This window comes from Lontra canadensis, unplaced genomic scaffold (assembly GCF_010015895.1).
Source record: "Lontra canadensis isolate GAN:19392208 unplaced genomic scaffold, GSC_riverotter_1.0 scaffold31, whole genome shotgun sequence".
Lineage (NCBI taxonomy): Eukaryota > Metazoa > Chordata > Mammalia > Carnivora > Mustelidae > Lontra > Lontra canadensis.
Window position 1 is genome coordinate 4,097,516 of NW_022631025.1, and position 25,061 is coordinate 4,122,576.

The following is a 25,061-nucleotide window of genomic DNA, read 5'->3' on the forward strand; positions in this document are numbered from 1 at the left end:
CCCATGACTGAGATCATGACCCTCATGAGCAGAAATCAAGAGTCAGACGCTCAACCGACTGAGCCACCCAGGTGCCCAGTAAAACTGTTCTTTAAATGTTTGTTAGAATTCACCTAGTTTGAGAAGAAAAGAGAAGAGAAACTCTTAAGAAGAGAGACTCTTCTTTTTTTGTTAGAATTCACCTGTGAAGCAGTCTGGTCCTGGACTTTTGTTTGTTGGGAGTTCTTGATTACTGATTCAATTTAATTACTGGTGATTGCTCTGTTCATATTTCTGTTTCTTCCTGCTTCAGTTTTGGTAGTTTATATGTTTCTAGGAATTTGTCCATTTCTTTAGGCTGTCCTGTATATTGGTGTGCAGTTTTTCATTATCATCTCTTAAAATTGTTTGTATTTCTGTGGAGTTAGTTATTTGTCTCTCATTTGTCATTTTGTTTATTTGGATCCTTTCTCTTTTTGATAAGTTTGGCTAGGGGTTTATACATTTTTTTTTTTAAGATTTTATTGATTTGACAGAGATCACAAGTAGGCAGAGAGGCAGGGAGAGAGAGAGGAGGAAGCAGAGAGCTTCTGAGCAGAGAGCTTCTGAGCAGAGAGCATGATGCGGGGCTCGATCCCAGGTCCCTGAGATCGTGACCTGAGCTGAAGGCTGAGGCTTAACCCACTGAGCCACCTAGGCGCCCCGGGGTTTATCAGTTTTAACAAAGAAGCAGCTACTGGGTTTTTTTGTTTTGTTTTTTAGTTTCTATATTGTTTATTTCTGCTTGATTCTTTTTTTTTTTTTTTAAGATTTTTTTTTATTTATTTGATAGAGATCACAAGTAGGCAGAGAGGCCGGCAGAGAGAGAGAGGAGAGGAAGCAGGCTCGCCGGTGAACAGAGAGCCCAATGCGGGGCTCGATCCCAGGACCCCGGGACCATGACCTGAGCTGAAGGCAGAGGCTTTAATCCACTGAGCCACCCAGGTGCCCCCTATTTCTGCTTGATTCTTTATTGTTTCCTTTCTTCTGCTGGTTTTAGGCTTCCCTTGTTCTTTTTTTTAGCTCCTAGGTGTAAGGTTAAGTTGTGTATTTGAGATTTTTCTTGCTTTTTGAGGTATGCCTGTATTGCTATATACTTCCTTCTTAAGCCCACTTTAACTGGGGTACCTGGGTAGGTTAGTTGGTTAAGCGTCTGACTTTTGGTTTCAGCTCAGGTCATGATCTCCCAGCTTTTGGATCAGGCCCCACGTTGGCTCTGTGTCCAGTGTGGTGTCTGTTTCAGATTCTTTCTCTCTCTCAAATAAAATACATATTTTTTAAAGACCATTTTTACTGCACCTCAAAGGTTTTTGGACCATTGAATATTCATTTTTATCTCTTTGCATTTAATTTTTAAAAATTTCTTCTTTGGTTTCCTGGTTGACCCATTCATCGTTTAGTAGCATGTTGTTTAACCTCAGTGTATTTGTGCTCTTTCCAGTGGTTGACTTCCAGTTTCATAGCATTATGGTCAGAAAAGGTGCATGGTTATGACTTAAGTCTTTTTGTTTGTTGAGGCCTGTTTTGTGACCTAATATGTGATCTTTTCTGGAGAATGTCCCGTGTATACTGGAGAATAATTTGTATTCTGCTGCTTTCAGATGGAATGTTCTGATTATATCTGTTAATTCCATCTGTTCCAGTGTGTTATGTAAAGCTATTGTTTCCTTGTTGATTTTCTGTGTAGGTGATCTCTGTCCATTGATGTAATTGGGGTCTTAAAGTGCCCTACTATTATTTGGGTGCTCCCATATTTGGTGCATAAATATTTATGATTGTGTCTTCTTGTTGAGTAGTCCCCTTTATTATGTTATAGTACCCTTTTTTCATTTCTTGTTGCAGTCTCTGTTTCAGAGTCTTGTTTGTCCAATATAAGTATTAAAACTTCAGTTTTCTTTTGACATCCAATTTCATGATAAATGTTTCTTCATCCCCTTTTTTAAAGAAAATATTTTATTTATTTATTTGAGAGAGGGAGCACAGGGGGGCAGGACAGAGGGAGAGGCAGACTCCCCACTGAACAGGGAGCCAGACTCGGGGCTCAGTCCCAGGACCCCAAGATCATGACCTGAGCCGAAGTCAGACACTTAACCACCTGAGCCACCTAGGCATGCCTTCATCCCTTAACTTTCAATCTGCACTGGTGTTGGGTCTGAAATGAGTCTCTTGTAGGCAGTGTATAGATAGGTCTTATTTTTTTTTAACCATTCTGACACTGTACATCTTTTGATTAGAGTGTTTAGTCCATTTATATTCAGAGTAGTTATTGATATATATGTGTTTATTGCCATTTTATTACACCTTTTCTCATTGTTTCTGGAGATTTTCTTCATTTTTTTTTTAATTCAATTAGTCGACATATAGTACATCATTAGTTTCAGATGTAGAGTTCAGTAATTCATCAGTTGCGTGTAACATGCAGTGCTTATCACATCATGTGTCCTCAGTGCCTATCACCCTGGCAACCCTCAGTTTGTTTCTGTAGTTAAGAGTGTCTCATGGTTTGTCTCCCTCTCTGTATGTAGGTTCCCCTTTCTTCACATCCTCGCCAACATCTGTCATATCCTGACTTGTTCATTTTAGCCGTTTTGGTTGGTGTGAGGTGGTATCTCATTGTGGTTTTGATTTGTATTTCCCTGATGCTGAGTAATGTGGAGCATTTTCTCATGTGTCTCTTGGCCATTTTTATGTCCTCTTGGGAAAAATGTGTGTTCACGTCTTCTGCCCATTTCTTGACTGGATTGTGTGTGTGTGTGTGTGTGTGTGTGTGTGTTTTGGGTGTTGAGTTTGATAAGTTCTTATAGATCTTAGATATCAGCACTTTATCTGATGTCATTTGCAATTATCTTCTCCCATTCTGTAGGTTGCCTTTTAATTCTGTTGATTGTTCCCTTTGCTGTGCAGAAGCTTCTTATCTTGATGAAGTCCCAAAAGTTCATTTTTGGTATTTTATTCCCCTTGCCTTTGGAGATGTGTCTAGCAAGAAGTTGCTGCAGCCAAGGTCATAGAGGTCGTAGAGGTTGCTGCCTGTGTTCTCCTCTAGGATTTTGGTGGATTCCAGTCTCAAATTTAGGTCTTTTATCCATTTTGAGTTTATCTTTGTGTATGGTGTAAGAAAATGGTCCAGTTTCATTCTTCTACATGTGGCTGTCCAGCTTTCCCAACACCATTTGTTGAAGAGACTGTCCATTTCCCATTGGATATTCTTTTCTGCTTTGTCAAAAATCAATTGACCAGGAGCACCTGGGTGGTTCAGTCATTAAGTGTCTGCCTTAAGCTCGGGTCATGATTCCAGGGTCCTGGGATCAAGCCCTGCTTCAGGCTCCTTGCTCAGCGGGAAGGCTGCTTCTCCCTTTCCCACTCTCCCTGCTTGTGTTCCCTCTCTTACTCTGTCTCTGTCAAAAAATAAATAAAATCTTTTTTAAAAAAATAAGCTGACCATATAGTTGAGGGTCCATTTCTGGATACTCTTTCTCATCTTTGTCACTTTTGATCTTTGCACTCAGAGTCCTTTTTATATTTATTGCAGGGCTTGTTTCATGGTTATGAACTTCTTCAGTGTTTGTTTGGGAAACTTTGTCTCCTCCTATTCTGAATTATAGCTTTGCTGGATAGATTATTCTTGGCTGTAGAATTTCCCCATTCAGCACTTTGTATATATTATGCTACTCCCTTCTGGGTTGCCGAGTTTCTTTTGAGAAATCTCCAGCGAGCCCTATGGGTTTTCCCTTGTAAGTTAAGGACTTTTGTTTTGTTGCTTTGAAGATTTTTTTTGTCACTGTATTTTGCAAATTTAAGGACAACATATCTTGGTGTTGGCCTGCTTTTTTGTTGATTTTGATGGGAGTTCTCTGGGCCTCCTGGATCTGGGTGTCTGTTTCCTTCCTCAGGAAAGCTTTTAGTTATCATTTCTTTAAATAAATTTTCTACCCCTTTTTCTTCTCCTAGGATCCGTGTAATATGAATGCTACTACACTTGGTGGACTGATTTCCCTAGCTTTGTTCTCAATGTGTATAACTTTTTTGTCTCTTGCTTTCTCAGCTTACTTTCCTTTATTCTGTCTTTCCCTGCTTCATCTAGCTTGCTGTTTATTCCATCAAGTGTATTTTTAATTTCATTTATGTTTATCATCTATGATTGGTTCTTTTTTCTTTCTTTGTTAAGGGTAACACCTTTGTTAAGTCCTCCACTCTCTTCTCAAGTTCAGTGAATGTCTTTATAATCCTTATTTTAAATTATCGGGCATATTATTTATATCCATTTAGTGTAGGTCTCTTGTAGTTTTGTCCGTTTTTTTCATTTGCGACATACTCCTCTGTCTCTGTTTCTGTGTATTAGGAGAGTTGGCTGTGTCTCCTGCTCTTGAGGGTGATGGCCTTAGGAGGAGGTCCTGTAGTCCCCTGCAGTGCAGTGTCTCCTGTTGCCCAGGGCCAGGTGTTTCAGGGAGTGCCTCCTGCATGTGTTTCCTGTGTGCTGGTTGCTTTGTTCTTCACTCCAGTTGTCTGCAGAGGCTCTTTGTGTGTTGTGGGTAGTGTTTGGACCCAGCTGCGGTATGGCACATATTGACAAGGTGTGTGCTTGTCTGTTTGCCAAGCGAAACCTTTTGCTGCTGGCACCAAAGCCCTGCAGAATGTATGGTTTGGAAAGGTGGTGTTGGTGGGGTTTGTACCAGTCTTCTTAGGGAGGGGGACTCACAGCAGCTGGACCGAGGCAAGCATGACTGGGAAGGGAGGATCCACTGTGGAGCGGGTGGGTGGGACTTGGTGTAAGCAAATTAGGGAGTGAATGTCAGTACTGCTCTGGTTTATGGTGAGGGGCAGGGGAGAGAAATAGCACCTGCCAGCTCCTCTCTTCCTGGAGGGATCTCTGCACCTCTCCTGTCCATTCTCTGGGATTCCCTCCCGTCTGCCCCCATGCAGTATCTCGCTGGCTCTTAGTGGTGATGTGGCTTTTAGGGGCAGGGGTTAAGCTTCCTAATGCCCTGTTGGCTCTCCCAGAGCCAAGCCTGCTGATTTTTAAAATTCTAGGCTTTAACTCCCGTTGGTTCCAAGAACTCACAAAATTTGGCCCCTTACTTTCAAATCCAGTGGTTATGGGGATCTGTCTTCCCCGGGCTCCCTGGCATGACAGTCTGCTTTTCACCCTTCTCCATGCCCCTCCTGACCAGAGATGGCTGGAGTATGTTTTTGCACTCAAGCCATGTGTCTACCCTCTCTAACCTTAAATGTGGTCTTTTCTCGAACTTTAGTTGTAGAGTTTGTTCTGCCAGTCTTCATGTCATTTTCTGGGTTATTTATGCTGCTGTGTTATCCAGTTGTATCCCTGGGACAAGAGGAACATAGGGTCCTTCTACTCGACCAGCTTCCCATCTTCCCCCTCCATGAGACTTTTAAAAACAGCTTTAGTGTCATTGGTATAGGTATTTTACACACACGCACGCTTGATGTTCATGGTGTGTATTGTAATGTAGCCATTATCTCATGGTTTCAAGCTCTATAAGCTTGTGAACTTTAGCTGTTTTATACAAAAATATATGGTCATGTTCAATTTTAGTCAAAAGTAAGAATCCAAAACAAAAAAGCCCCAAACCTTAAAGAATGGAGTTCTCATGGGGCAGTATGTGCTTTGCAGGAGACAGTAAACGGTGCTGTCTCTCAGAGCCAGAATACGAGGGTTTCAAACTAAGGTAGTGCGTAGATTTTCCTTACCATCACACCTAAACCATCTGCACTTCGAGAGCAGCTGCTGGGGCGAACATGGGTAATGCTGCAACAAGGGGACACAGCTGTGGTCCCGCTGCACTGAGGAGGAGACTGTCACTTGGCCTTCTCAGGCAGATGGCTTGCTGACATCAGTGGGTGAAAGGAGTGCTCTGGAACCCAGGGAGCTCTCGGAGACACCTCTCAGTATGGCTGGCCCGTGGACCACAGGGTTTGAGCCGCACAGGTGCACTTTACGTGGACTTTTTATGAAGTGATATTGTAAATGTATTTTAAGATTTCTTAACATTTTCTTTTTTCTAGCTCACTTTATTCTAAGAATGCAGTATGTAATACATTTAACATACAAAATATGTGTTAATTGGCTTACTGGTAAGGCTTCTGGTTCAGAGTAGGTGATCAGTAGTTTAGTTTTTGGTGAGTCAGGATATATGCAGATTTTTGGCTGCACAGGGGGGTTGGCTCCCTTACCCCAAGTACTAATGCCCAGTGGCAGAGTTAGGGAAAAACGAAAGCTTCCGGGAAAAGGGCATAACTGTGAAGATCCAGATCCTTTAGCAGATGCAGATCAGGATCACGGGGAGGTGCTGGTGGGGATCAGAAGTTCACGGATGTGTAGCGTGTAGCAGGCATGTTGAGGGCTCCAGTCCTTGTCTCTTAGTTCCACCCTGTCCTTTACTTGGCACAGCTGTTCTGTTGTAGCAGGCTCTGTGCTAGCCCATGAAGGATGCTAGACAGAAGCCGCGAACGGAAGCAGAGGAGGAGGGACGGACTGACTCCTTCCTGTCTTCCATTTCCCACAGCTTCATTCTGACGGCGCTTCTCCACGCTGGTAAGAGCGGTTCTTCCTGAGAGCAGCAGCCAAGCCCAGTCTGCGGCTTCCCCAGCACGGGCAGAACCAGGTACACTGTCAGCCCCAACCACTGGCCCCTAGAACTTACTGCCAAGCCCAGAAATTCCACACTGGCCAGGTGGCAGCCCTTTTCCATACGACTGCTGTAGTCACTGAGTGGTGAACGCTCTGTTCCCTCGGCCCAGGGAAACTGCATTTTGTTACCCCCGATTCCATGGAACCCTAGTTCTCAGCCTGTGGTCCATGACCAGCAGTGTCACGTCCTCCCGGGAACGTGCTAGAAGTGCAGATATTCTCAGGCTCCACCCGGTCTATTGAGTCAGTAACTCCGATGCCTGATCAGGAATCTGTGCTCCCCAAGCCCTCCTAACGCACGCTGACGTCTGAGAACCACTGCCTTAGAGTCAGCTTGCTCTTCTGGTTGCCTCGTTAATGATTCTTTTCATTAAATTCTGTTTAAATAACTGGTGTAGGATACCCTCATACAGTAGCATTCTACCAGAATGTTTAAATATGCGTCAGTACCAATCTTTCTTATGCCCTTTGAGAAAAAAGAAAAGGGAACTTCTCCCATCTCATTCCGCATGGAGTGCATTACCTCAGATATCACTAGCAAACACGACTATCCCTAAGGACATAGATGCAAAAATCCTAAAACAACAAGAAAAATAATTAGTGCTTTGCAGCCAGCATCCTATCAAAGTGGTTAAACAACATGATGAAGTGGGAAATTCATCTTAGTAATTAACGCGAGTGTGGATCAGCCTAAGAGTAAACCAGTCATCTGAGTGCAGAAAAAGCCTTTAACAGAATCTAACATCCTTTCCTAATTACAAAAGAGAAAACAAAAAACAACACCCAACAGACCAGGAAGAGAGGGGGAATGTCCCACAACACGATAAAGGGAATCTCTGAAAAACCTCCAGCTAGTATCATACTCGGGGGCGAAGAGCTCGAAGATTTCTCCCTAATCAGGAGTAAGACAAGTGTGCTTGCTTTAGCCACTGCTCCGCACTGGAAGTTTTAGCCAGAAAATTAGGCAAAAATAACTAAAAAACATCTAAACGGGAAAGGAAGAAACCTCTCTGTGTTTGGAGAGGATGTGATCTAAAATACACTAAAATAAAAAACCCTGATGAATCCACCCAAAAAAAGAACTACTGGTGCCAGGATACTCGGTCAACGCACTATAATCAGCTGTATTTGCGCACCGGCAGCGAACGGTCTGAGTCACCAGCCAGCCCAGGAGCTCGCCTCGAACGGCTGAAGGACTGCTCAGACGGCAGCGCGGCCCAGCGCGGCCCGCAGGTTCAGCGCAGCCCGTCAGAATGCCTCCCCCGCCGGAAGTGGAAAAGCGGACTTGAAATTTCATATGAAACAGACGCTGAATAGCCAAAACAGCGTTTAAAGAACAAAGCTGGAGGACTCACACTTGCTGATCTCAGAACTTACTACTGTGAACCTGGCTGTCGAAGCCATGTGGAGCTGGCAGAAGAACAGGCCGGTGGGACAGAATTCACCACACGCGCGCTGCATTGTTCATCAGAGTTTTGACAGCGCTGCCGACACCTTCAGTGGGGAAAGGATCTCTTCATCAAGTGGTGTGGAGATCACGGAGTAGTCAGTCATTCACGTGAAAGAGACGGATACTGAAATCCTACCTCACGTCATATAAAAAGTAATTCAAGATGGGTCAAAGACAAAGCATAAAACTTAGGAAGTGTGGGTGAATTTTCGTGACCTTGTATTTGGTAGAGAATTCTTAGATATGGCAATAAAATTGAAAAGAGAAGTTGGACTTCATCAAAACTAAAACTTTTTAAAAAGATTTTATTTTAGAGAAGGAGACGGGAGGGGGAGAAAGAGAATCTTGAGCACACACCGCCCCCCACCCCTGAGTGTGTAACGTGACATGGGGCTTAATTTCACAACCCTGAGAGGATGACCTGAGCCAAAACCAAGGTCCAGTGCTCAATTGAGCCACCAAGGCACCCCAAATTAAAACTTTTCAAGGACATCATCAAGTAAGAGAAAAGACAACCCACAGAAGGAGAGAAGATATTCACCAAGAGTCTAGTATCCAGAGTATATGAAGAACTCTTAGAACTCAACAACATCCCCAAAAAACAACATCCTTATTCAAAAATAGGTAATGGACTTGGATAGACATTTCTCCAAAGAGAATATACATCTGGCCAACAACACACGAAAAGATGCTCAACGTAACTAGTCATCAGGGAAATGGAGATCCAAACCCCTATGAGGTACCACTTTAAAACACTTTAAAACAACCTGAATATCTATAAATGACAAAACAGAGAACAAGTGCTGGTAAGGCTATGGAGAAACTGAAGCCTCCTACATTACTGATGGGAACCTAAAATGTGCAGCTGCCATGAAAAAGACTTTGGTGGTTTCTGAAATGGTTAAACAGAGTTACCATATAAACCAGCAATTTCAGTCTGTCACATACCTAAGAACTAGAAGCACGTTCACATAAAACTTGGACAAGATCATCATACTATCATTATTCATAATAGCTGAAAAATGGAAACAGGCTAAGTATCCATTTACATTTGATTGATACAGTGAACAAAAGAAATGTGGTGCATATGTAGGACAGAACATTCATCATCCTGAAAGAGGAGTAGGGTGTGACACACGCTTCAACGTGGACGGATCTTGAAAACAGGCTGTGTTTAAGAAGCTGGACACAAAAGGTCACACATAATTGTATTTCGTTTATATGAAATGTCCCAAACAGGCAAATCCATAGAGACAGAAAATGTATTACTGGTTGCCAGGTAATGGAGTAAGGAGAATTGGTAGTGATTGGTATTGGATATGGGGTTTCTTTTTTGGGATGAGGGGAATGTTTTGGAGATAGCCCTAACAGCTGCGCAACCTTGTGAATACATTAAAAACCACTGAACTGTAAATGTGGTTAAAATGACCAGATTTTTATCCCAGTTTGACATTCGTAATATTGGGTTAAAGAAACTGTAATTTTGGTAAGCAGGAGTAAGGATGTCCTGAGAGCATTCTTTAAAAATTGTGGCAAAATACACATCACATAAAGTTGACCATTTTTTTTCAGTTCAGTGGCACTGAGTACATTCATAGCTTCATGCAACCATCCTCACCACGTCCATCTTGCAAAACTGAAACCCTCCCCATTCTGGCATCCACTGTTCTACTTTGTCTGTCTGAATTTGACTAAAGTGGAACCACACTGTGTATGTCCTTTTGTGACTGGCTTACTTCACTTAGGATGTCTTCAGTGCTCCTCCATGTTGTGGCGTGAGCCAGAATTTGCTTCCTTTCTTAGGCTGAGGATTTCATTGTATCCAAATGCCACATTTCCTTTATCTGTTCATTCAACAGCGAACATTCGGGTTGCTTCCACCTTTTGGCTATTGTGAATAATGCCAATAAATGAGTGTACAAATTTGTGTCTCTTTTAAAATTTTTTTTCCCTTTTAACAATTTTAAATTAAAAAGGTACGATTTGTTTTTGAAGGGAGTCTTCTAAAAATCAAAATTTTTTGAAAATATACCCTTTTTTGCATTAGCTTAAAGATTAAGAATGTAGTTGATACCCACCCAAAAGAGAACCCAAATATCAATGGTACTATTTCCTTTAAAGAAACATAAAAGACATAAAAGTATCCATTGCAAATTTATTATGCATTAGGAAGCTTAACTTAAAAACCAATAGCATAGTAAAAAGATAGGTTATCTCTGTTCATAGCAGAACAGGTTTCAAAATATATTTTCTTTTAAATGTATTCAGTCAGTACACAATCCTTTTATAAAAGTTGTATATATATTTTTCTTTCAACACCTTCATTACATTTATAAATACAAGATTTACACAGCACCCCATCAAAAAAAAATTTAAAACTCCTTACAAATATCTACATATATATTTCATACCTATAAAACTTTCAGGGGAGTGCTCTGTTAAAGTGGGTGGGCCCTAGGTAATGGTCCATTTACTGGTGCAGCAAAATACATATAAATCTGTAAAGTTTTCTGTCCATAAAACATCTCAAAAAATTAGCAAGACACTTGTTAAACTGAGCTTCTTAAACCACCATATTTTAGAAAAGAATCTGATGTGCATATTCCCATGAAATTCAAAAGTCAGACAAACAGATGGAAATAAAAACCTGACTGCAAAACAGGCGCATACAACAGAGCAGTTAAGGCAGGAGTGAGATGAACGAGAAAACGGAGAAGACAAGATGCAGCAAGGAGCGAGACGGTTGTCATGTGTTCTGTGAGCCTGAACTTGGATATAAACTCCGCTGGTATCCAGTCACTAATTCTCGTTCTCACATAGGAATATTTCTCTTACTGAAAACTGTCTCAGAAACTCCCTTCACATTGTGTGTCACCACCAAAATACTTGCTGTGTGTTTTTCTTCCGTAAAATCACCTTGGATCTGACCAAAACACCAGGTTTAAGGTCTGAGTTGCTAGTTCTTCATAATTTAAATTTTTAAGAAAATCTCCCTTTACCTAATAAAGGTTATCACTGATCAGTATTAATGTCTGGAGGTGTCGATGCTGAATTTCATTCTAGCCAAGAATAGGAAGTAGAGAGGAGGAGAGTAAGACTCGAGTTTCTGTTGACCTTTGAACAAAGGCAATAGATCCCTGATACGGAGTGACTCTTAGAGCAGCCACTCGGAAACACCCGTGGGCTGAATGGGCACAGATCAGAGAAAGAAGGAAGGAAAGAAGAAAAGGAAGGAAGAAAACAAGCAGGGACTTGTTAGCTCAGATCTTGCCTGAGACGGCAGTCCAGCCCCACCCTGCGCCTTCCACTGAAAGGGAGACGGAGGAACTGCCATCCAGAGTTACTCAAGGAAAGCCATCCCACCAAGATATGAAATCGTTCTTAGTTTCAAAGTGTGGATTCCAGATGACTTTGAAGATCGCAAAATTTGCAGGAAAGTACTTTAGATCTTGTTCTAATATACCACAAAAAGAAGAAAAGGAAAAGAAGTGGGGGCGGGGGGGGGCAAAGGGATGGAGAGGGTCACTTCTCAAACCTGTCCCTGAAGGACGCCACTAGCATCTCCCCTCCAGCACCATGAAGTCTCCGTGTGGTGTGGCTCCCGCGGCTCTCAGAGAAGGCGTCCACAGAATCCCCCTTTCTGGCAAGTTCACAGCTCAGTGCACTGATTCCCAGCCTCCTCGAAGGAAGAGAGCTCCCAGATGCTGCTGTCTTGCAGCAGTGGCTCGATGTCCTCGTCACTGCCCCGCCCGGGGGGGTTCGTCAGGCTGCCGCTGATGCTGTTGCTGTGTTTTTGGGTTCCACTGCCTTTGCGGTATTCAGGGATGAATAAGGCAACCAGGAAGGACATAAGAACTATACACGCCCCAAACAAAAACGGTGGGCCTGGGATGACAGCTCCCTGAGGGGCAGGGGAAACAGAGATAAAGCGTTTGGTTGGTCTTCAATCCAAAATTAGCCCTGGCCTCCCCCAAACCATCAAAAAGTAAATCATTTTCTCATAAGCAAATGTTTTATTAAGGCTGAAGGCAAATTCTGAGAGAGCCTGTGTTTAGAACACGACAGAGGGCAACTAACCATTGTTCTTTGCGCCAGTTCTTAACAGCTTTTAAGTGGCAGCTGCGGGTCTCCAAATCCCACCCTAGGACCTCACAGCATGCGCGCTGTTCATGAACACTACGGACCGTTTTATACAGAAATGTCCACTGCAGGAACGCCTGGGAAGTACACAGAACGGCGCTCTGGCTCAATTCCTGGCGGGGATTAGGTCAGCCCGCATTTGACTTGGCCTCGCTGGCCTTCGCGGGCGGACAGCGTTCTGATCGGAGCACTTGTGTAGGTAAAAATGGACTCAGAACAAAATTAAGACACAGCTTTTGGGGAAGATACTACATCACTGAACTGATCCTTTCTCAGTCCCAGGAAGCACTGAGCGTAGCACATACAACAGAAACACTGTACGAACAAGAACATTCTCCAAATTTAAGTTCAGATTTTGCTACCATCAGACATAAAGGTTATAAAACTAGACTTATCACCAAATTACCTGCAGGGCAGCGTTGTCAGAACTCAGTTCCGGTTCCAACTCCGTCAGTTCCACGTGGAACATGTAGAATATGAAGCCGTACAGCGCCGGGCCCAGGCCGTTACACAGCCCTCTTATTCCAGTTATGATCCCCTGGGCAACGCCTGCGTCAGAACGAAGAGAAGGGAGCCAGTCTTCTCGTAAGAGTATCTCACGATTAGGGACTTCGCCCATCATAGTTTCATTTGGTGCACAAATGTGTTACTGGTTTTACTATGTCCTTTAATGTCCTAACTCTCTGCCCTAAGATCTATATGGAGATGAAATGACTGTGATGTTTGTGAAATCTCTTTTGGGGCTGAATTCCCCCCATAACAGCTAGATCCTTCCTATAAATGAGGAAAAATAAATAAAAAACCCTTTAAATTCTCCATTTATAGGCAATTTCCACTTTTCTGTGGAATGAGATTTTTCCTCCTTTACTCATCTAACAGTCCTTTTACAGCAAAAATCTGCCCTTCGTCTCCTGGAGCCCTGTGTGTGAGTCCACAGCAGTCCTAAAGTTGTGTATTCCCAGCATGTTCACACAGACTCTGCTGCTCATGGTGACCTGCACTGAAAAATCCCAGAAGTGCCAACTTCTAGATATCTCTGGTTTCTAATGTAGCAGATAAAATAGTAGCTAGAATCATGAAAATGGATGTTTCCGTAAGTCAAACTGTTCAAATATGATTCAACTTAATATGTTCCAGTAATGTTGTACACTGACATTTAGGAACATCTGCATTAAAACATATACGCATAATAACAGCCAAACAGAATTCATGTCATGAAAGACCAGATGGTACCTGTCACACGTGACGGCAGTGCCCATCCTCCCCAGCGGGCTGGCTTCTTCTGACGTAACACGCCCCAAGGACACAGCCCAGGGAGTTCGCAAAGGGTGACACATAGATTCTATAGTCTTCAAGTGACACTTTACACGTGGGTACGAGTAAGATGGCTAATTTTTGATGTGGCAAAGTAGTGCAATGAATTAATCTTTCAATCTAGTTCTTTATTAAAACTTTTTAAAGGGCTCTAATGCATTTAAAAGGTTTTCCTTATAAAATTTACTACTTCCTGACTACTTAGGTGAACCATTAACAGATGGAGAAGGAAAGGATTAATTCTGGCAGCAGGAACTGCCTGATAGAAGCCAGAGGTTCTAGAAGGATGAAGAGTCCAGATGGTAGAGTGCTATTCTCCACATGGTTGTCTCCATTTTAATTGTGCTTCTCACTATGCATTTAACAGTAAGTACACATATTTTTACCCCCTCAAAAAATCATTTCCTAATTTAAGCTAATGAACTTTGATTTTGAATTTAAAGAAATGTTGGTGATTATGGTGCTTAAATAAAGAACTCCTTGCTTTACTGTCCAGTCTGTCATTATTTGACATCTTTAAAATGATCAGTTCATTCTGGTGGACACACACACACACACACACACACACACGAGGACTCAAAACTGACAGGAGAAAATGGATAGTTCTTTCTGGGGGCGGGGACAGTTCTATTTCTAATCCTTAGTATTCTTAACCACTTAGTCCAGATTTTAAGGAATGTAGGATCAAAGCAGGAGGGAAAATAGAAAGGTACAATTGCCAAGAAGGGACCACATGGCTGTCACCAGCTCTGTGACATGAAGAGAGGCTCGGAGCCTCTCTTACTTCAGGTATATCTTAGCTGAAGGAGGAAAACAGCACGAGTACAGTGACCTCACCTTGCTGATCGGACTCTGCATTCCGAGAGACAAGGGCGCTGACTGCTGGAAATGTGATGCTGGACATGGCGGCTACCGTCCCTGCTGCCCACATCATCCTGCAATGACAGGAGCGGCCACAGTCAGGCGGCAGCGCCAGCCCTGAGGAGCTTACAGAGTACAGTCCAGTAAAGTTTTCTCCTGTTGGGTAGTATTTATTTTTCCCTCTTTAAGAAAAAATGGATTTTTTTTTTTTCAACCTGGAATGTCCTACATCATACTGTTAATAGTGATTACTTCACAGCTGGGAAGATTTCATTATTTCACGTTCCCGCCTTCGAAATCTGTTCTTCCTCGTTTGCCCATTACCATCTTTAAATGTAGAAGTTCAGTGAAGTTCAGAAAGATTTGTTTCTATAGATACCACATCTCCCTCAGTGATATTCCACTTTTCTGTCTGTAATTCTCACCTTCACACTGCCCTCGGGCTGCCCGGTTTGCTACCCCTCAAGCAAGTGTCACGTGCCACCAACGGAAACAACAGAGACCTGAAGTTCAGGGTCACTATGAAAGGAACTGAAGTAGAAAGTATGAGTGTGAGCAAAGTGAGGTCCTAATGGGGCTGAAAACCTGTCTGCACAGATCTCCTCGGGGAGGCTAGTGTGCACATCCTTACTGAAGAGAAAAAACCCTGCAGGTCAACAAAATCTTTTGAACATAGAACAAGTCTGACCAAATCAGCTACTGAAGTACCAAAGTTCGCGTGACCGGAATCTTCAAGAACACGAAGCATCAACCACTGAACCACTGAGCGCATTTCTAGCTCCTCTTCCGTTACGTCATCAATTTATAGGAGCAAAGTGAGGATCAACTCTCGTACGTAAACCCAACACAGAAAATCAGGCCTGCGGTAAGCAGGCACATACATTTCTTCCTCCTGAGGGCTTATTCTGAACTTGCTGTCTGTGGGCATCTAGCGTGTGGGCAGCAGTAACCGCCTCAGGGCACACCTGGTTTTGGAGGAGATCTTCGTGTTCGTCTAACTCCGATGTCCTAGGTTATAAAGGTTATGTCACTACCCAGAGTCACTCAGTTAATTATGGCAGTGAACCCCACTATAACCAGTCATTTTTCCTTGTCTTCTTGTGGACTATGTGAGGTCACTAAAAATTGACAAATGTGTTTAAAAAGTACACCTGCAATTAAATGAGAACTTCACTGCTGAGGCAAAGACAGTCTCAACAAATAATGTGAGATCTCTTAGCTCCATCCTTCTGCAAATTAAGTCTAAACACCCTTTTTGAAATGTCGAGTACATCAACCGGCAAAATAATCCTTGCTTCCCTCCCATTCACGTTCAGGCAACTCGAGTTCCTCTAAAAGATGCTTCTATTAGTTTATGAGGATCCAAAGGAGAGGCTTACCAGGCCTGAGATCCAAAACCATACCAGGCTAACTGGAACATCTGGAAGCCCAAGCCCAGGAGGACAGTATTCTTATTCCCTAATGATCTCATCAAGATGGTAAGAAAGACGGTCTGTGAAAACAAAGGGGATAATCCTGAGAAGCCATGAGTCACGGCTCTGATGCCAGCCTGACAGGCCGCTACGGGTGCACAGCCTGGCCCAAGTGTGGGGAAGCCACGCAGCACTGACAGAGCTCGAGTTGAGCTGTGGGGCCTCCGGGCCTTCAGCCCCTCACCAAAGCCTGCTTATCTGATGCTTTGCTAGCACTTTCCAAAAGGTCACGATAGCTGTTCACCAATTATCGTGACTGAGAAGGACAGGACGCGGACTCCTTGGAGAAACGCCAGTCGCTTCACCACCAGGGAAGAGCGAACCCCGACTGGACGCATCACAGAATACGCGGGATTCTGCGGGAAGTTAGCAGTGTCAGAAAGCTGGACTAAGGCAAATCTGACTTTAACAAATGCTCTACTAAAAACGACTAGCTCAGATTGTAAAGGCAGAGGATCAAAGAGGAGTCTGGACTAACTCAATAGCCAGAGTTGCTATAAATATAAACCAGAATCATAAGCAACTTGCAAGCTCAACATAATTTGCATTCACTGACAAAATAGGCTTTTTTTTTTGCCTTACTGCACTCCTTTGAGCCTTGTCAGCTCCGATGTTTGGGCAACACAGTTTCACAGCCTTCTGGTCTCTCCCTGAAGAGCGCACTGCTGGCCCCCACGCTACAGAGCCGCATGAAGCCATTTCAGGGAAGGACCTCTAGGCACCTCCATGTGACACTGTGAACACACCCAGGCACGTCCGTGAGTTCATTCAAAGGTCATATATCCTGCCTTTTGAGGTCCTTTTACTTAAAATAGATGGGGAGATTTTAATGTTTACTCATTTCATATATTCTAATGCACTCATTTACCACATCTCTTCAGTCCTGGGGATAGCAGAGTTTGGAAGAGTTACTGATTTCATTTTTGTTTTCCTGCTACTAAACTTTCCTCATTAACCAAAAAAGTGTTTCTATATTTTAAGCTTATTTTGCAGTATCTAGAGTTAGAGGATTGGTGGCTGTAAAAGCAAGCTGTTACTTGCTGAATTGACTAGTAGAGGTGACAGGTATCCTAAAAACTAATGAAAAGTTGTATTAAATTCCTCCTAAACTACAATTTCAACATCCTATTAAAAATGATGGTTCTGGGGTGCCTGGGTGGCTCAGTCGGTTGAGCGTCCTTTTTTTTTTTTTTTTTAAATTTTTATTTATTTATTTGACAGAGAGAGGTCACAGGCAGAAAGGCATGCAGAGAGAGAGAGGTAAGCAGGTTCCCTGCTGAGCAGAGAGCCCGACGTGGGGCTCGATCCCAGGACCCCGGGATCATGACCTGAGCCGAAGGCAGAGGCTTTAACCCACTGAGCCACCCAGGCGCCCCAGAGCATCCTCCTCTTGATTTCAGCGCAGGTCATGATCTCAGGGATCATGGATCATGGATCCATCATGGATCAGGATTCTGTAGACTGTATCGATGCCTGTTGACTGGGTCTGATGTTGTACCACAGATACAAGAGATGTTAGCATGGCAGGGGAGGAGGGGGTTAATGGCAGAGGGGTGTAGGGGCTCCCCATGAACATTTCTTTGCAATTTCCTATAAATCCAGTTATTTTCAGATAAAAATGATAAAGAAAAAATGGCTGAAATGACACTCACCTGAGCCACAATAGACAGAATGCCTACCATAGCTATGAATGCTGCAATCTTAACAGATCCAAAACCTATGACCTGTGGAAAAGGAAAGGAAACACTTTTGTAATACAGATACTATAAAAATAATATGAGACAAATATATTATCATCAAACACTAGAAAGAACATGAAGAAAATGATGTGACTTTTGCTCCTCCCAATAGATATATCTGCTCAGTAGCCAAGTCCGTGGCTCTCAACCTCGGCTGCCCATTTAAATCACGTGGGCAACAGAGAAGAGGAGGAGGGTAGGCAATGAAATGCTGTAACCCATTTGAGACCAGTTAAATCAGACTCTCTGGGCCCAGGCACAGGCATGTTTTAAAAAGCTTCCATGGTGATTCTAGAAGCAATTGAAGTGAGCTGGCAATAATTTCTAAGCCTCTTAACCTTAACAGAAGCTCTGACAGGCCTAAAACTTTAGGTTTTAAATACCAGGTTTTAAAAAAGTCAAATATTTTTGTCCTCTACTAAAATCCTGTAAAGATCAGGAAAAGGAATTAAAAATTATTGTATGCATTCTATTATTTAATAAATGATTATCTTGCTTCCAGTCACACAACTAGGTAATAAAAGAGCTAGAATCTCAGGTTCCCCGGTCAGTGCTGCCAACAAGCAAAGGCCTATTACTCACTAATTAAATGCAACTAAAAAAAAAAAAGGAACCTGGAAAGTAGCCTTATTTAGGGATTATTTCTCAGCCTGTATTTGTAAATCTAAGTATAAACATACATTTAAAGCAACTTTATCAAGACAGGACTTAAGTATCCTACACTTCCCCCATCAGAAGTATACAATCCAGTGGCTTGAGAATGCTCAAGAGAGTTGGCCGGCCACCACCAGAGTCAACTGTAGAAGACGTCATCAGTCCTCCTGCCCCATCACGAGTCCCATTCCCCCAGCCTGTCCCTTGTCCAGCCAGTGATACACTTCCTGTCTCTGGGTTTGTTTTTTCTGAGCCTTTCATGTAAAAGAAAGCCACATATGGTCCTGGTATCTGATTCAGCACAGTATTTTCCCAGGGCGTCCACGCTGCTGCAGGTACAGCGCTTTACTGCTGCTCACTGCCGAACAGTAACATCCCGCCATACAGATATGCCGCCATTTGTCAATACATTCCATCAACTATTTCTGCTTTTTGGCTATTATAAATATTTGTATAAAAGTTTCTCCTTAGACCTATGTTTTCATTTCTCTTGGCTACATACGTAGGAACAGTCTCGCTAGAAACCTTATGTTGAACACCTTGAGGGACCACCAGACTCTCTTCCACCCCATCTTATGTTCCTACCAGCCTGTGTGAGTTTGCGTTTCACCATACCTTCTGTCTGTCTGACTGCAGCAGGTGTGAAGTGGTATCTCGTTTTGATTTGCACTTCTTTGGTGGCTAATGTTAAGCATCTTTTCATGTCCTTATTCGCCATTTGTGACTCTTCCTTGGACAAGTATCTATTCAATCTTTTTTTGAAATTTTTCAATTGGGTTGTCCTTTTATTCATTTATAAAAGTTAATACTTGATACAGGTTCCTTATCAGATATATGATTTAGAAATGCCTAATGCAATTTTAACTCAAATGTGTGTGTGTGAACTGCTCTTAAAAGCACGCACAAATACAAAATAACAGAAAATGATTCTGATTTACTGTTCAGTGTTGGTGGTAGTGACATAAGCAATATGTATAGAAATAAAGGGTAGAAAAAATAACTCTAATTGTTTTTTTCTGAAGGAATGAGAAGATTTTTTCACCTCAACTTTCCCATTTTTCCTACATTTAAATGCAGTTAATTTAATGCATAATTTAATTAGAAATGCAGATTAATTTTCTACATTAAACAGGCTATTTCACCAGTCCTCCCACTAAATCTCTAGCATCTGCCCACTCAGAATGAACAAACTGAAAAGAACTGGTTGAAAAACAGTTTTCCTTGTATGCCACCATATAAAATAATAGTCTCACATTTTCACGAAAACTGTGAGAATGGTGAATTTAACAAGTTTCAATTTAAAATATCGCCGTAAGTAGAGGAATTTATCTTAGGAGGAGGCCTGCTCTGCCATGTGGAGGGAGCCCCTAGTAAGACTTCAGGGAAATCAGTAAAGACAAGGGCAGGATTGCTAATGGAAGGCAACTCCTGTCTGCACAATCCCAGAGAACTGAAATTTTAAAAAGTTGGAAAGGGAGATTGTTTTTAAATTGCCTTAAGTCAACTGCCTTTTTGGGGGACAAGGGAGAGTTTAAACTTTTAAAGAGAAAAAGATCAGGGAGGGATGATTTTGATTCTTGCTTGTGAGCCCCCTGGACACCTGCAGCAGCAGTTACACGGCCTCTACTGAAGGTGGCCCAGGTCAGGTCAGGTCAAACTTGCCCTCTCTCTGAAATTTAATGAAGATTTAAAACATTATGATAGATTTTCCTTATGCTAATTCTCAGGGAAATTTTTTTCAAGAGTAAACACTTTATAGTATTTTAAAATATCATATTAAAGTTTCCTCACTGCTAATTATTTTTTTTTTAAGATTTTATTTATTTATTTGACAGACAGAGATCACAAGTAGGCAGAGGGGCAGGCAGAGAGAGAGAGAGAGAGGGAAGCAGGCTCTCTGCTGAGCAGAAAGCCCGATGCGGGACTCGATCCCAGGACCCTGAGATCATGACCTGAGCCAAAGGCAGCGGCTTTAACCCACTGAGCCACCCAGGCGCCCAACCTCAACTGCTAATTATATGTCACGGCCTACACTTACTATACTGGAAGCAAGTCCACGCTTTTTCTGTAAACTATTTCTGTAACTATTTCCCCAAAATAGTTTTACATCCTAACCTTTGGTTTTCTTCATGTTCTAAACCTACTAGGCACATGCTACCCACCTGTCTGAGATAGAGAAAAAAACTTGAATACTGTCCAGCCTCAGGAAGGTATGAAAGAAATACGGTGATGCAAATTAATAAGACAGTAGAATCTTTTCCAACCTTCTTCAGTGACTAGGAATAAGCAGAAAGAGAAACACATAAACAGTCGGCCACACTAGAGTCACTGGCATTCCAGGACATGGGCTTCATTGTTTTGTTTTATTACGGTGGATTATAAAAGTTGAAGGGACTACAAAAGTAGGTAAACATTAACTCTATGGTTACAAGTCCTCTAATTTCAAAGTTTTATGTTTGAAATATTATAGCTTAAAACCAAAACAAAAAACCCCACAAATACTTGTTCATCTTTGTTAACCATAATGGTTCACACCCTATAAACAGACGCTGAAAAAACACTGCTTCGGAACCATTTAAGAAAATCTCATCTCTCTCCTTCATTCATAATATAACACTTTTAAATCCATAAACGGTTCAGGGTTTTTATAATATATAAATTTACTATATTCTTTAAGATGTTAATACTCAATTTTCCTGTAAAACTGGTCGACAAATAAATATGCTCCCACCATGCGGGTCAGTGACAACAAGAGTCTCTGAGCAGTAACTTTTGAATGTTACAACTTTGTCTAAAAGTCCTTCTTACATTCCTTTTTACACAGAATTGTTGCTAAGATCAAAAGGTGTGTTGCTAAGTACTGGAGAGTGCTTCACTGGATTCTAGTGTCACCGTAACTGTAACCTTCATATGATGAATAGCAAAACGGTTCATGTCTGTGGAGACCTGCTGCACAGACATGTGACTGGTTCATTTACATACATTCCCAGTACGCCCTGCGGCAGCCCTGGAGGAGTACTCGGGCAGCAGAGTACTGGGGCAGCAGAGTACTCCTACTTCACAGAGGAGTTGCCACGCGTAACTTGATCACTACGTGACAAGAAAGTGGGAGGCCTGACGGGAGCCCAGGTCCACACCCGGGTTCGTTCTCCAAGCACCTTCTTCTCCATGTCTGGTATCACAGCACAAACAAAATGAGCAGGGTCCTCAGGTTGGGACCTGAGGGACCTTTTCAGAAAAGAATTTGATGAGTTATTTTCCTTTTTACATATTTTTCCTAAAAAGTCAATTTGGATGATTAAAAACCGCAGTCAAATCTCTGTTTTTTTCCTGCACATATTTTCTTCAAGAACAATTTCAAGTCAGATGAGGTAGGAAAAAGGGAGGGATAGGATTCTTCTCAGTACTTCTTCTATTTGTTAATAGGATCCCCCCCCTCCAAAAAAGCCAACATTTTTAAGAAGTTACAGAAAACAAAGAATCCGTTCAACCTGCACAATACAGGTTCAAAGCCTCTGGTCAAAGTGGATGTATATTAACAACCTAGAAAATAATTACTTTAGGCAGACCAAATCTATTCATCTTTTCTGAATTTAAGTGAATGAAAATGAACAATTCAAACAGCCACCTTCATTTTGTTTACCAAAAAAAAAAGTGAAAACAACCATGCAGTAAGAAAAAACATCTTCCCTACATTCATAGGGATTAAGCAGACATTTTTTCCTCTCTTTTCTTAGGGTACCTACCACATGCTTGACTTAAAAATAAATTCTAGGGGCACCTGGGTAGCTTAGTTGGTTAAGTGTCTGACTCAGGAGATTGAACACCAAGTTGAGCTCCATGCTGGGCATGGAACACACGAGACTCTCTCTCTCATTTTCCTTTTGCCCATCCCTCTCTTCCTAATAAAAACATTTTAAAAAGGAAAGACATATGAATCCTACATATTCCTGGGTGCATAGACAACTTCAGTGCCTTATGGGCGATTAATTTTTTTTTCTATTTTTACTGGAGAAAGAAATGGATTATTTACCGCAAACGGGTCGGCTTGTTTCCAAGAAATCTTAGCTCCCCAGGAAAGCGGTCTCATTTTCTCCGGCAGAGATTCTGGAACAGCCAGTAAGATGAAACAGATGTCCAGAAGAGCCACCACTGTGGCCACCAGCACAACAAGGCTGTCTCCGTAACTGGCTGAAAGGTAGGCTCCAATGGCCGGGCTGCTGACCAGACTGGCTGCAAAGGTGGCCGAGACCTGTGGAAAAGCACGCAAAACGCACGCACTCACCCAGAGTCCCACCTTCTACCATATACACATGCAGAAAGCACACACTCAGCCCCATCACACCCATGTTCCTGCTTCTTACACAGGGTACCACAGACGCATGTATGGCCATCCTTCCCTGGCTTTAAACAGAAGGAATGTGTTGTATGAACATTTTAAGAATGAGAGAGAGTCATTTCCTTTTAAGGACTTGTTCACAAACTATGAACTAACTGGAGATATCCTGAAAAGCTAAACTACAAGATAACCTTAGATTATCAGAAATAAAAATTGAGAAAAACTTCTCCATAAATAAAACATACACATGTTAGTCTTCTTTAATTGGAAGGCAGGGATGTGGGGAGAAAGGCATGAAAAGGAAAACGTCTGCAGGGCTAATGGTACAACCTACAAATTACTCAGGGACTGTGCTGATCTCATGGTCTAAAAATGTGCACTGTTTTACCATTTTATTATTTGGTGACCATTTCATTAGCACAGAGAAGGGGAAAAAAAATCCCTGATATTCTTAGAGAAAAAGGGCTGTTAACAACAACAGAGATCTGTTGAGAGAGAGGCTGAAACTTTATTTAAACTAGAGATCCCTGAGCTGTTCGTTTCTGTCACTCCCCACCTCCATTCTACACCAGAAATCACAGAACCGCCTGATCACATTTGCACCTGAATCCACGTGGATTCTCTTTATCACACGGTTTTCCTAATGCAGAGGCTTCCTCTATCTTGGAATGTACCCTGAATGCTCAGAAGCTTGAATGGACAGTCTCTAAATTATAACCAGACTGAGTACCAAAAATAGACATATACATTGGTTATCTAAACTTCTAATGGATTTTAAAAGAAACCACTGAAGTCATTATCTGTGGTTAAAATTATGACACCTGGCCTCTCTGCCTGCTTGTGATCTGTCAAATAAAAAAAAAAATTATAAAATTATGACACCTGGTTAGTCTATGACATTCTTCCTTCACCCATCACCCACAAATGAATTTGGAAATACAATATATCTGAAATTAGTATTATACTAAAAATATTATAGAAGCCAGAAGTCCAATAAAAACTGTCTGGGGGAGAAAAGGAGGCATCCAGAATTCCAACTTGGGGAGCAGGAATTAGTTCAATATTTACTTGGTTCAGTATTTACTAAGTACCCACTCTGTACCAGAAGAAGACAGAGCTCCTGCCCTTCAGGTTTTTCCATATTATTTTGAGAAGATGAGGGCTGTTACATAAGTACATTATAAATTGCAATGACAGGCAGGCTGCTAAGAGAGCACTGCCATGGGGTCCTCCAGTGCTAACCACCTCATTTCTGCACAAAATGGGTCAATAAGTCAGTCATTTATTTCTAAGTTTTCATTTTCTTAATCTTCACATTTTTGTATGTAAACCAAAAATTTGTACTCAATGTACAAATAACAATAGAAAAGTTAAGTAACTTTTTTTTTTTAAGATTTTATTTATTTGACAGAGATAGAGCACAAGTAGGCAGAGCGGCGCAGTCATGACCTGAGCCGAACTGAGCCACCCAAGTGCCCTAAGTTAAATAACTTTTTATTTATTTATAAATTTTTTTCAGTGTTCCAAAATTCATTGTTTATGCACCACACCCAGTGCTCCATGCAATCCGTGCCCTCCTTAATACCCACCACCAGGCTTTCTTCCCACCCCCCTTCCCTCCAAAACCCTCAATTTGTTTCTCAGTCTCCTCCTGATTTCCCCCAACTCACTTACCCTCTCCATCTCCCAATGTCCTCCGTGTTATTTCTAAATAACTCTTAAGTTCATATGATGAGCAAGAATGAGAGCCATTTTCTAATCTCTAATCTTTCCCGCCAAAATGTACATACAGTCAGACTTACAGCTGCTTCATTTCAGCTGAAACTGCTTTTCATAATCCCAAAGCATTCCAAGTTTAAAGGATCTAACAATCACTTGAATTTAAAGAAAAAAACAAGAACTTGTTTCATCATTTGTCAAAATGACGTTTCTAAATTTACCATCATAATTGTCTTCTAGCCAAATGGACACTTTCTAAAACAAAAATTTTGCAGTAACTCAAGATTCGGTCATTACAAACAATGGAATTAAATTTATCATCCTAGGACAATGATTTAATACATATGAACACATCTGATACATGAGTTTTGAATGGAAAATTACTGCATTCTACTAAGCTCCTCCTCAGAAAACTTGGGAAGGGCTACAGCAGCTGCTTCCGATGGAATGAGATTAATGCTTATCTATAAATAATGTGTACATCCGAACCACGGTCACTTTCTAATTCATCTTTTCCTTCCATGTGACGCACCCTGCAACACTGCTCTGAGAAAGTACCCTGTTTTCTAGTATTTCCATAATTTAATTATTTGTAAACTGCTACAGAGAAAACCTCAAACTGGCAGAGGCAGAAATCTTAGTGAGAATCCTGCTTCTAAGCTTTCAAAACAGAGTTTAAGAAATGAGTTTAGGGGGCGCCTGGGTG

The 25,061-nt window shown here is 41.9% G+C and overlaps 1 protein-coding gene across 3 annotated transcripts in view; it reads right to left on the minus strand.

The window, feature by feature from the left end:
• Positions 1-11,504: 11,504 nt before the first annotated feature.
• The window catches only part of MFSD14B (major facilitator superfamily domain containing 14B), a 71,142-nt gene continuing 57,585 nt past the window's right edge, over positions 11,505-25,061 (minus strand). For 2 of the 3 annotated variants that reach the window (XM_032866480.1, XM_032866481.1), the window contains exons 6-12: positions 22,331-22,549; positions 20,460-20,573; positions 17,557-17,628; positions 15,812-15,924; positions 14,409-14,506; positions 12,664-12,806; positions 11,505-12,018 (exon numbers count right to left, since the gene is read on the minus strand). In XM_032866480.1, coding sequence (XP_032722371.1) covers positions 11,767-12,018; positions 12,664-12,806; positions 14,409-14,506; positions 15,812-15,924; positions 17,557-17,628; positions 20,460-20,573; positions 22,331-22,549 — 1,011 coding nt within the window. In that variant the 3' untranslated portion in view covers positions 11,505-11,766. The remainder of the gene's footprint in view (positions 12,019-12,663; positions 12,807-14,408; positions 14,507-15,811; positions 15,925-17,556; positions 17,629-20,459; positions 20,574-22,330; positions 22,550-25,061) is intronic. The other variant, XM_032866482.1, reaches the window with a different exon arrangement.